The sequence below is a fragment of the Ursus arctos genome, unplaced genomic scaffold (genome assembly GCF_023065955.2).
Source record: "Ursus arctos isolate Adak ecotype North America unplaced genomic scaffold, UrsArc2.0 scaffold_34, whole genome shotgun sequence".
NCBI classification, from domain to species: Eukaryota; Metazoa; Chordata; class Mammalia; order Carnivora; family Ursidae; genus Ursus; species Ursus arctos.
In genome coordinates, this window is record NW_026623030.1 from 12,102,056 (window position 1) to 12,114,329 (window position 12,274).

The following is a 12,274-nucleotide window of genomic DNA, read 5'->3' on the forward strand; positions in this document are numbered from 1 at the left end:
CGCCCCCTTCCTCTGGGGCACAGCACTTCAACAATACAGCTTTCCCACCCCCACCCCCACCCCCACCCCCCACTCCTGGTTTAACCCCTGGCCGCATGCAAGACGCCACCTGCTGGGGAGCCACTGGCTCCTTCCCAGTCTCCACGGAAACCTGGCTGGGGCCAAGCCCAGGTCTGCGCTGGGTCCTGGCTGATGAAACATGTCACCCTCCCGGTGCTTGGGTGGACTTCCTTTCTTGAAAGGACCGGCATTGTCTAGGAGGTAATGGAGAGGCACTGAGCTCCGCCAGCACCTGAAAACCAGGGTGTGCTTCTCCCAGGGTTGGATCTTGTTTCCCAGGCCAGATGTGCAGAGACCCTCAGTGTGGCGGCAGCGGCTGCTGATCCCACCACCTGCAGCCGGCCTGACGCCCAGGTGCTTCCCTGCCCCGCGTGGCGGGCGTTGCTGTTCGTGCTGTACCCGTGAGGATTCCAAGGCCCAGAGTGGGGAGACAGCCCCACAGAGCAGCAGAGTCCAGCGTGAACCGGGAACTCAGGCATTCAAGCCTGATTGCTCTGACCACCATATTTTTATGCCACCAGGACACCCTGGCAGCCCCCTCCCCCAAGGGCTGTCAGTGTACTAAGTCGTGGCCTTCACAGGGGCTTTGAGGCGGTCAGGGGGCTCCTCTGTGGCCCAGGAGCGTGGCTTTGACCTGGCCCTAGATTTCAGTTGCTGCAATTCTTGTATTAACAGAGTTGCAGAATTTCGATAGGATTTGACATTTGTGGATAGGTTAGTGTTTGCTGTGCCGTGGCGATGTGGATTGAACAGAGGGGACAGGCGGGGTCCTACACGCTTGAGAACCCCCGAGGCCGTAAGTAAGCTTGAGAGCCACAGACCCGAACAGCCTTGTGCATACACGTGTTTGCCTTCCTTTGGCCCAAACTCCCCCCCAGTAGAGTCCCCCCATCAAAGGAAGAAGCGGGCCACGGAAGTAGAAGAGCCGTTTCTGTGGCTCTTGAGGGGTGGCTGCTGGCTTATCCTTCAGAAAGCCGAAGCTAATTCAGTGCCATTCATTTTTCTAATTCGAGTGGTGTCACAGTAGTTTTATTTCCATCTCTAATAATGAGTTTCATCTCTCTTTCTAACGTGAGTCTGCTCTTTGCAAGGACCCCTGACCCCAGACTGAGACCTGGAGACTCGACGTGGTCAGAGTTCATCGTGTCAGAGCCAGAGGCCCCTTCATGGTTCAGCTCGGCTTCCGCCCAGGCCTGAGTGGGGGGTTCACAGCGCTGCACTCAGTCTGAGTCTGAACAGCCCATGACACTGTGGGGAAGTGAGCAGCTAGGCCACGTGGCAGCTAGGCCACATGGCAGCTAGGCCCTGTCCTCGAGCACTGGCCAGGGATGGGGACTGCCTGGGAGTGTGGTTGTCACTACACGGTCATGGCCTTGAAGCTGGGTGGGTGCTGCCATCAGCACTTCTGGGCTCGGTTCAGACGTCCTGTTCTTTCCAGCCCCTGGCCTCCTGTGGCTACTCTGGCCCGGCCAGGCCTCTGGCCTCTTTGTCCCTTCAGTCTGCTCAGCCTGCCACTTGCCACCGGTCTCATCTTTCCCATGGATCTCTGCTCAAGCACCCACACTCCCCCTCTTGCCAAGGGATGAGGGCTTTTCTGCTGAGCCAGAGGCCCTTTTCCAACCCCCCCTCCAACTAGCTCCTCAGTGCTTCGTCCCTACTGCTCAGGCCCTTCTCCAGACGCTGCCCTCCCGTGTGTGACTCGCCCCCTCCGTGCATGCCGCTGAGGCCCCCTGGACAGGCCTCCGGTGAGACGCCCAGGATCATTCATTCCTTCACTCACCCACCCCCTCCCTCTCTCTTGCCCCACCCCATGCACCTGCCCTCCCTCCCTCCCTCCTCCTCCCGATCTCACTGTCCCTCTGGGAGAGACTCTTCCTGCCCATCCCCATAGAACACACTGTGCTGGTCAGTAACCGCTGACCCAAGATTCTTCCCATCCCTCCCCCAACAGCACGGCCCATGACTTGGGAGCAGAACAAGTTCCGCCGGACCTGAACTTGGACCCTAAGAGCTGCTTATTAACAAGTTAACTAGAAATGTGGTTACCCACCTCTGCCCACCACACAGGCAGATGCTCAGAAGTAGACTAGTTGTGCTTCCTGCTTAGAGCACGGTGTCGGTGGGGGGGGTCCCTTTCAGGCTGTCCCCACACGGCCCTCCCTGTGTACAGCAGCCCCTGCTCTGACTGGTCGGGTTCTGGCTGTGACACATGGTGAACTGGGCAAGGTGATGGGAGATTACATTGTAACCAAGAGCCCAGGCTCTGATGCTCCACAGACCTGGATTCGGATCTGGCTCCGCCCCCTTTAACCGCAGTGCCGGAAACGGGTGGCTTAGTGTCTGAGGACGTGCATTTTCTTACTCTCCCTCTCTGCTGACCACCGTGAGGCTCAGCATTCACGCTGATCAAGCGAGTGGCCCGGGGCTGGTACAGCCCGTGTGGTCTGCAGACACCTGGTCATTTCTGAGCCGTCGCTGGGCTGGCTGGAGCGGGAAGCAGGAGAGCCCGTGCCCCAAGCCTGGATGCTGGCCCACGGCCCCAGTGGAGACTGCACCCCCAGCCTCCAGCCCACTCGGGCCCCATGCTGCTCGCTGTCCTGGCACCGCCACCAGCTCAGGGCATGCTCAGAGTCGTCACTCAGCCATGGCCACCCCCACGCACCCTGTCTGCCTTGGGAAGAAATCTGTTCCCTCACAGTATGTGCCTTTTTAAAAATTTGTGTATCTTGGGTTACAGATTTCCTTTACAAAAAAAAGAAGAAGAAGAAAAAGAAAAAAAGTTTTGTGCTGATTATTTCTGAAACAAGACATTTCAGAACCCCCCCTGGCAGTTACAGGCTCTGGCACTCACATGCCAGCGGCCGCTTTACGGTCGTGTGCCCCGTGCAACAGCAGCAGCAAACCCTGGCCCGCTGCCCACTCCCCCACCCGCGGCAGTGCGCCCCCCGCCCCGAAGTCCCCCCCACCCTGCGACCCTTTGAACAGAGGCAAGGCTGGCAGCGGGCTGGGCTCCAGGCACCCCGGACTTCCAAGAAGGGCCATCCTGAGGGCACCCAGGTGGCCCTGTGAGAGGTGAGAGGGATCGGCCTGGAGGAGAGGGGTGCCCGCCTGGCCTGCGCACAGAGGCCCCAGCAGCCTGGCATGAAGAGCGCGGCTGTGGAGGCAGACTAACCGGGTGGCCTGGGTCCTGACTGTCTGATCCTCAGCTACCTGTCTGTCCCTGGGGGGTCGTATCATCCCTACCTGGACGAGGCCATGGAGGTGCCATGGCCTGTGTCTGGACAAAAGGCATTTGATAAATAGAACGGCCTTGCTCGTGCAGGGGGGATGGGTGGGGACCTGTAGGAGGATGGCCCGGGGCAGAAGGGAATGGGGGGGGATGACTTTGGCCCGGGGGTCTTCGGGCAGACTTTGAAGATAGGGGGCATTGGGCTGGGGCTGGGTAGGGGTGAGGCCTCTGAGGAGGTGGAGGAGGGAAGAGGAGGTTCCAGGCAGTGAGGACACAGTGGGAAAGGCCCCACGCCTGAGCACTCAGGTGGTGCGGGGAACAGGGCAGTTCGGCGTGGCCGGGTGTGGGTGTAGAGCATAGGGCAGAGTGAGGCCGGCGGGAAACTAGGGGTCGGCTTAGGCTGGGCCCGTGGTGTGGGGAAAGGAGCCGGCCTTCATCCGGGGTCTCTGATCTGTGACAGGAGCTGCTCCTCGCCACAGTCTCCATCCACCCAGCACCGTCCACCCAGGCCTGTGTGGCGCAGCTTAGGGGGCTGGTGCCCTGCGTGGAGGCGGGTGCGTGTAGGCTGGCCCTCTCCAAAGCGCGGGGCAGGCACTGTCTGTCGAGCTCCCACTGACGGGAGGGCCTGTGCCCTGGAAGGCCGGCCGGGAGCAGCAGTCGGCACCGTCTAGGGCACTCTGTTTTGAGTGGCTCTATCTGCTTCTTCCTCCTGGGCCCAGGCCCTGTGGGCTTCTCGGTGCTGTGTTTGGTCAGTTAATAACCGTGGCAATTCTTTTTCCTTCCACAGATGACTCTGGGGACGACGACGACGAGACTGCCTCTCCAGCTGACAAGAGCGAGCTACGCCGCACCATCAAGGGCCTCTCCCTGAAGTTGGACGACCTCAGCACGTGCAATGACCTCATCGCCAAGCACGGCGCTGCGCTCCAGCGCTCCCTGAGTGAGCTGGACAGCCTCAAAATCCCCTGTGAGAGCAGTGAGAAGCTGAAGGTCGTGAATGAGCGGGCCACCCTCTTCCGCATCACCTCAAATGCTATGATCAACGTAAGTGCCCGCCCGCACCAGTTGGCACAGGGAAGTGGCTCCCTGTCGCCGGCACCACAGTCCCCGAGTAGGTGGTGGCCAGGGTGCTTGACAGACCAGGGCGCCACTACTTGGTGGCTTCGGGGCATTTCCCACAGCCTCCTGCCCTCTTCGTAGTCGTCTGGTGGGAACCAGAGTGGGGTGCGGAATCCTGATGGAGGCTTGCAGGTGCTTCGGGCCTAGGCGAGGACAGCCAGGGCCTTAAGCTGAGCAGGTGGCTCTGCACACACTGGGGACAAGGCTGCCATGCCGATCTGCGGCTCTTTCCCCTAGTGCGCCACTCAGAAGCAACGGGATCAGGGCCCAGTAACCGCAGGCGAAGGCATGCAGGTGGAGGACTGGCGTCATGGGTTCCCTTAGCCAGAAAAGCTGAAAGATGAGCCTGCCATGGGTCATGCCAACCTGACAGTAGCCAAATGAGTAGCCACAGTCTATAAACTGAGAGGCACAGCCTTGGGGGTCACCGCTTTCCACGGGGTTCTGGAAGCCACTTTGCAGTGACTGGGAGCTGGGCGGGTCTCTCCGTTCTGGCAGAGATCGTATGCTTACCTGTGTTTCTGGGCCCTTCTTCCTCCTGCTTGGTGATTTTTTCTGCCAAGACGTGTGCGCTTTTAGGCGTCCACCCTGCAGACACAGGTCTGACTGCAACAGTGTCCTCCCACGGACAGCCCCCAGAAGGGGCACGCTGGGAGCAAGGAGACCAGAGAGGCGAGGTATGGGGAAATGGGGGCCCCCTCAGAGGCGGCGGCCCACATCAGAGAAGATGGCTCAGGCAGGCCATCAGGCTGGCCAGAAACAATGCGCAGTATGGGTGTGCAGCCTCCAAACCAACGGCATCCAACCAGAGCAAGGCCAGGAGTCGGGACTAGGCTGTAGGCCGAGAGCAGGGTGGGAAGGTGGAGGTTGGAGCCCCCCGTGAGACTGTGGCCATCAGAGACCTGCCCCATGCCTGATTCACGTGGACTGTGGGCGGTCCCTGTGGGGAGAGTAGACCACACCCACCACCCACACGCTGGTGTGGGGCCTCGGGGGTGCAGGAGGAAGCCTGAGGAGTCCATTCCCCGGGGCCCGCGGGGAGGAGGTGCCCCTCTTCCCACGCTGCTGGGCCGCACCGCCCTCAGGCGCTCGGCTCCCTGCGCTCCGCAAGCGAAGACCTTTGTCCACAGCGCTCAGGGGTGCCTCGGGGGTACATCTGGGTGGTGCGACTTGCAGGCTGCCCTGCAAGTCAGTCCGTCTTGGGTTTGTACTGGCGTGGTCCCGTGTTCCCCCGCTCGGGCCGGCTGGCCTCCTTACAGCCCCCAGACTCTTAGGGTCTGGGTCACTGCCCTTGTTCCGGGGACAGGCCCAGATATGAAGCACTTGATGACAGAGTGATGCACTCATGTTTCCCCGCCCAGCCCAGAAGCCATCGCCCGCTTGCGGCTTCCCCGGCACTGCCTCCCCGCCTGCCGCGATGGAAGCCGCTTTGTCTTGAGTGAGCAGTTTTGGCTTTCCCCAGATAATGAGCTTCTCAGCTGGTGTCTTTAGCAGAATCTTTTATCAGGCATCAGAGACTCGTCTGTGTTAGGAAGCCATAAAAACCCTGCACCATCTAAGTGCATAATGAATTGTTTGATGGGAAGCCAGCCCCTGGGGTGGGTTACGAAAGCCTGTTTGCAGTTCCAGCACCCGGAAAGTCAACCCAAGTGACGGAGAGCTGCACCCTGGGCTGGGCTCCGCCCACCCACCCCCTGACTTGAACCTGATGCGAGGGGCCCTCCCACTTTTGTCCATTGTGCGGGGTGCACCCAGAAGTGAGGCGCTGGCCCCAGAAGGCTGTGCTAGTAGCCCGGACTGGTGCAGAGGCCCACGTTTCTCCTGGGGACCCTTCCTGATGCCGCTCCTAGCCTGGCAGGAGCTGAGTCAGTTCTGGGAGGACAGTTCACATACGTGGTTGTCAGACACCAAATGTCTAAACTCCCACTGTGTGCAGAGGCCCCCCGGGCAGAGCACACCGGCCAGGCCTTCGCCGCCACCCCTGTTACAAGGAGGGGGTCAGACCAGGGGTCTGTAATTAAGGAAGCCATGTGCATTCACACTCAAGACTACTCACCCCTGGCTACAACCTTGTTAATACCATTAGGTATTGTTAGCACAAGGTGGAAACCGAGGCTCAGAGAAGTCACCCGAGCTGCCCAGGGTCACCCAGCTGGTAGGTATCTGAGCCAAGATGCAAGGTCAGGTCTGTGTGGCTCAGTGGGGGAGTGATGGCCCCCCCCCACACTCTCAGAGGCAACGAGGATGAGACCCCCAAGGGTGTCACAGGCCCCTTCCCCTCAGCACACAGACTTGGTGGCCTCGCATCCACCAGGGCAAAGTCCCCAGTCTCAGGAACCTGAGTCCCTGGTACGTCTCTTACCTTTAGGCTGCAGCCACACCAGGGTCCTTCCTGGGAAGCTGGGGACTCAGGATGTGTGGAAGCCACCCCCTCTGTCCCCAGAAGGCACAAACCGGGATCCCCCAGGTCATTCCAGTTCTTGCTGTGAGAGGAGCAACCTGTTTCTCCCCACTACTGAGATCCCTTTGCAACTCCACAACCCCCACCACCCGGCCTGACTGATACGCGCCCTCTGTAGGGAAGCTTCCAGCATCACCCATGCCCGAATTTGGGGAATCTTTCTCCACCTCGTGGGCTCTGACTGAGCCTGAGTCATACAAGTGGAGCAGAAAATGAGGGATGGCTGGCCAAAGCCTGCAGGGAAATGCATCCTTCAGAGGGCCCTGGGCAAGCAGCACCCTTCCCACACAGAGAGGGACCGGCTGCGTCGCCTTCACTCTCACCCAAGATGGCCAAGAATCTGGGGGTTTTCATCCTTCAGGAGAAAAATCTGAGGGACAATTGAATCTCCTTAAAATTTGGGAAAGGGCACTGGTATCACAAGCCTGTACATCCCCAGCTCCCAGCAGGACAGGGAGGGAGCTCTCCGGACAATTCCTAAGACCCCAGGAACCATGGTTAGTGACGCAGCCCATTCCCATGCCACTGCCTCTGGGGGGCCTGTGTGGTGAGACTCACCCCTTCCCTTCCGTAAGCGTTGGAGGGAACAAGATGCTCAGAGGAAGTTTCTGGATCAGGAATGTTGAACAGTGCCACAGTGTTCCACCTCTTTGTGTCTTTGCCTGTGCTGTACCTTCTAGAACTTTCCCCACCCTGTAGATACCTGGTAGATCCCTTTTCATCCTCTAGAACCCCACGTGGGCGTCACCAGGGCTGGGAGGCTGTCCAAGCTCCTTGTCAGGAAGCCATTCCTTCTGGCTAGAACCTTCTGGAACCCATGGGAAGTGCTGTGCCTCGCTGAGCCCACTGTGCACTTTCCCCTGTTGCTCTGACATCTGCCCCCACCAGGCTTTGTGCCTCCAAAGTGAGACTCGGATTTTAAGTCACCTGTGTCCCCAGCAGTAGTCGTAGTAGCCCAGTGGGAGTGCCTAATATGTGTTGTTGGAACAAAGTGGGTGTCATATCTCAGAAAAGAAAATTCCAAGTAGCCCGTGTCTCATGTGTGCTTGCTGTTACCATTTACAAGGTCATTCTTGTTGCATTTCCTCAGCTGGAAAAGGTCAACGAGGAAGTGGGTCCGGCGCCCAGCCCTTGGCCGGCGCCGCTTGTCACTGCCCCACACCACTCTTGTCACTCCGCCTTGCAGAGAAATGCCCCAGCCTGGTCACGGACAAATAGGAAACATGATTTATGAAATTGTCATAAATGCGTTTTTCAGAGGGCTGTACTGAGCCCCAGCCTCCTTCCCTCCGCTCGTGGTTTTGGTTGGGGAAGCCGTGTCCTCATGGCCCCTGCAGTTAGGAAAGGCCTGCCTGTTAGGAATTGAATCCAGACCTGAGCACCTTCCCACTGAGCCTTCCCAGGGCTTGTGCCAGGCAGGGACTCAGCGCTGCCCCGGGAGCTCACGATCCAGAGGACCCACATAGGGACGCTCTGTCACACGTGGGGGCCCAGGGCAGCCTCCTCAAGGGGCAGCAGGGACAGCAGCTCCCAGGCCCACTTTTGAAGGCCAAGTGTGTAGAAGGCCTGGGGAAGGGCTGGGGAGGCTCACAGTCAGCCGGGAAGGTGAGTGCAAACCCAGATGACCACAGCCCACCAAGAGAGTGACCCTTGGGGGGGCTAGTTGGACGTCCCCGGAGCCAGGGCAGGGCCTGCAGAGGGAATGGCCACGGAGCGGGACCTATGCCAGTGAGGAGAGTCACTCACAGGCAGGGAGGGAAGGTCCACGGGGCCTCGGCGTCTGAGGGACTTTTCTGCGGCAGCATCTTACCCATCCCCCTGCTGACCTGGGCAGCCCGCATGGAAGCCCCGAAGCTTCCGTGTGCAGCACAGGGCCAAGCATCAGGAGCCGCGGCGAACACGTGAGAGCGAGCAGGTGGTGAAAACACAGGGCCGCGGTGGCGTCGCGCGTGGCAGAGCTCCCCGGCGGGGCATTTTGCGAGTCTGGCGGCCCTGGTCCCCTGCATGGATTCCAGCCCGCTGCTGAATCTGTGAAACAGCTTTGGTTCTTAGATGGAGCCTTGAACCTCAGTGCCCCTGTCATCCGGGTATTCGTTTCCAAAAAGGAGAAGAATAAATTCCAGTGTCATTCTCTTTTCCTGTAAGTTTATCTTTGGGATAAAACAGAGAGCCCTGGTTTGAAGGACGGGCCTCCGGGAAGGCGGCGGGGTCACAGCAGCCGTCCGCCCAGCTTCTTCCCATTACCTTGTTTGCTCCTCACAACGGCCACATGAGGTTGGGGTCACCGTGGCTTCCTTGTCATCATCATCATTTGTGTTAATCAAGTGCCACCCTGAGGCCCAGAGCAGTCATTTCGCCTACAGGGGGGCAGGCCTGGCTGTTACATGAGCCCTTGGGGTCACAGCCACCGGGCCCTGGACTGTCCGCAATGCTGGCTGTGGGGTCTGTGCTGAAGGGCTGAGGCACGTCACCCATCACCAGGCCCAGCACACCTGCGCTTTCCTGGGTGACCCGGGCTTCCCACGGGTTGCCTGTGAGCCCTGGGTTCCGGCCTCATGGCCCCTGCCCCTGGCAGAAGAAACTTTCAGTATCACCATGGACTTTCTGGGGGTGACCCTGCCCCAGAGGCGCTGGCGTCCTGTCCCTCCAGCGCTGAGCCCCTCGGCGGGCTGGCAGCCTCTGGCTTGCTCCCCACCGGCCGCTCCTCTAGGCCCCCGCAGCAGGGGGACTGCCCCCAAACAAGGCAGGCTGCTTCTGACACGGCCCCCATGCTTGAGCTGTGAGAGGCTCCTCAGAGTTCGTGATTCGTGTTGGGGCCCAGGACTCAGCCCCTCCAACCACAGGGCCACCCCAGGGCCTTAGGCGCCATGAGTTCGGGTCAGCCTGGCTTAGAAGCACTGAGCACTTTGCAACAGGAAGGCATGCAGCCACTGGTGGACCCTGAGGCCTAGGAGCCCCCCCCCCCAGCCCCCGTGATCCAGTCAGGCCCTGGTCTAGGCCCCCGGGCACACAGCAAACAAAGCCCGACCTCGTGGAACCCAGATCCCCTCGGGGAAACGTAACCACACAGGTGATGAGGCATGTCAGAGGCCAGCAGACCTTCAGAGGGAGCAGAGCAGGCTGGAGGGGAGGGGAAGGGGACCTGGAGGGAGGTGGGAGAGCCAGCCCTAGGTTCTCAGGCAGGCCTGGAGCGTCGGGAGGCCGTGGTGAGTGCTGGGGTGTGGAGGGGAGGCCTGGGGAGGCAGAGCCGCTCACAGGACACTGGGCACTTAGGCTTATGGAGAACACCGTGCTTTCTACTCTGAATGAGGCTGCAGCCAAGGACAGTGGTCCAACCCCCATTTTAGCAAGAGCCCCCTGTTGCTTGGAGCATGGACTACAGGTGAGGCAGGGGCAGGCTCTTGGAGCCCCTTTAGGAGGTCCCCATTGTCGCCTATGGAGGGGTGGTGGCTTGGACTGCTGGGGGCAGCTGGCAGGGCTAGTCCGGCTGCTCGGTGTGTTGAGAGCGGGGCCCGCAGAGTGGCTGTGCAGGGAGAGATCTGGGCAATCGGGGAGACTGCAAGATGCGGTCATGAGCCAGTAGTGGAATGGGGGGGCCCTTGCTGTCTGATCCCCACCTCAGCCCTCACAGTGCTGGACAGGGGCCCAGCGGTGAGTCCCACAGACTCAGGTAGGATGCAGGGGGGCCTTGCCCAGAAACAGGTCTGTGCAGCCAGTGAGTGAGCAGAGCTGGGCAGTGGGTGAGCCCCACAGGCAACCCAAAGACGGTCGAGGGGCCCAGTGGGGGCAGGAAGTGGCCGACAGACGGCGGATGCCCACCGGGCCTACTTCAAAGGGCCTGATGGGACGGAGAGCATCCTCTAGGGCTCTCAGTTTACCCAGGAAGGTAGTGGCTTGTGAGAGACACCCTTGGGTGCCTGCGGAGAGCTGGTCAGACAGGACAAGGGTGCGGATTCTGACGGCGGGGACGCCGTGGGGAGAGGCACCAGCACAGCCAGACTGGGAGGGGGTTGGCCCCAGATCCAGCTGAAGGGAGCTGGAGGAGAAAAGTGCCGCGCGGGCTCGGACAGGGTGGGGCGAGTAGGGCCAGGCGGGAGGTGCGTGCAGATGTCGACGAAGCGCCAGGCCGAGGCCTCAGATTTGGGGCATCATAGAAATAAAGGCCCAGACCCGAGCAGAGCAGGCGTGAGAGGCCCTAGAGATGCCCTCCCTGGTCCTTCTGGGGCCCGTGGGCAGGTTCCTGTCCAGCTGACCACTGTTCTGCTCTCGACAGCTTGCTCATTTGGGGCCTGGGGAGATGAATAAAAATAGATTCCGTAACTGTTTAAAATCAGTTGGCAAACTGGCGGCCAGATGGTGCTGGTTCCTGTGTGCAAGGGGTAAACTATTTTGAATGTGGAAAGGGCTATTTTAAAGTTGGAATTGAAGTGAAAAGCTGCTTCTCCAGCGCCACGAGTGAGTCACAGCAAGGAGAAGCCATGACCGTCCCGCGGTGTTTGGGAAGGGCCGGCCCCTGGCCACCGAGTCTGTTCTGAGTGTCGTGTGAGGAGGAGGCACGGGGTGGGGGCGTGGCTGGCCCGTCCTGGCCTGGGAGCTGCTCGGCCTCTAGGGGCCAGGACGATGCTGAAGACGCGGCATGGCGGTTTGGCTGGGCCTGACCTGGAGGGACTCTCCCCGCACCCCCAACCCCCAGGTTAGCCCAGGGCTACTGTCACGGCTCCAGGGGTCCCCACTCTTGGTTTTGGAGGCCTGAGATGGCTGTGCGTGTCCGCTGTGGCAGCCTCTGAGCCTTGCGGGCCTGGCCTGAATCTCAGCATTGCCCCTTCCTGCTTTTGGGAGGCACAAGCCTGCTGCTCCTCGGTGAGGGGGGAAGGAAAGACCCCGTGGATCCCAGTGTGTCACACCCCAGGTGTGAGCTTCTGGCCATGCACAGTGGCTTGGGGAGAGCAGGACTCTGCACGACTTTGTCCTATTTGCTCCTTTTACGATAAAAGGCCAGTGAGAGGCAGGTCCGCAGTCACGCTGGCCATGTGAGGACCCGTGTGGGGGGTAGATGGTGGATGGGCAGTCCCCACGATACTGAGAGCCGAAGGGTCCAGCTACCCACCCACCTGGGAGCCCTAAAGCCTGAGGGTCCCTGCAGGCCAGACATATGGCAGCCAGACATCTAGCGGGTTCTGTCTGGCTGCAGGTGGAAACACAGCCCTTCCTCCCACCCTCCCTGCGTCCATGGTTACCAGAACTTGCTGTGCGCTGGTGGCTAGAGACAGAGCCAGTCGCCAAGCTGGCCCTGTCAGCCCAAGGCCCTCGCCCAGCCTGGAACCTCTGGGCATTCGGCCCATCTCCCCAGCTCCTCCACGAGTCCAAGGGCCACCCACCCCAATGTCCCGCAGTCCTCTGGCACC

The 12,274-nt window shown here is 60.5% G+C and overlaps 1 protein-coding gene across 1 annotated transcript in view; it reads left to right on the plus strand.

Moving 5' to 3' along the window:
- OSBP2 (oxysterol binding protein 2) overlaps positions 1-12,274 on the plus strand; it is a 164,769-nt gene that overhangs the window by 129,517 nt on the left and 22,978 nt on the right. Inside the window, exon 3 of the mRNA XM_048221377.2 lies at positions 4,077-4,333. Coding sequence (XP_048077334.2) covers positions 4,077-4,333 — 257 coding nt within the window. The remainder of the gene's footprint in view (positions 1-4,076; positions 4,334-12,274) is intronic.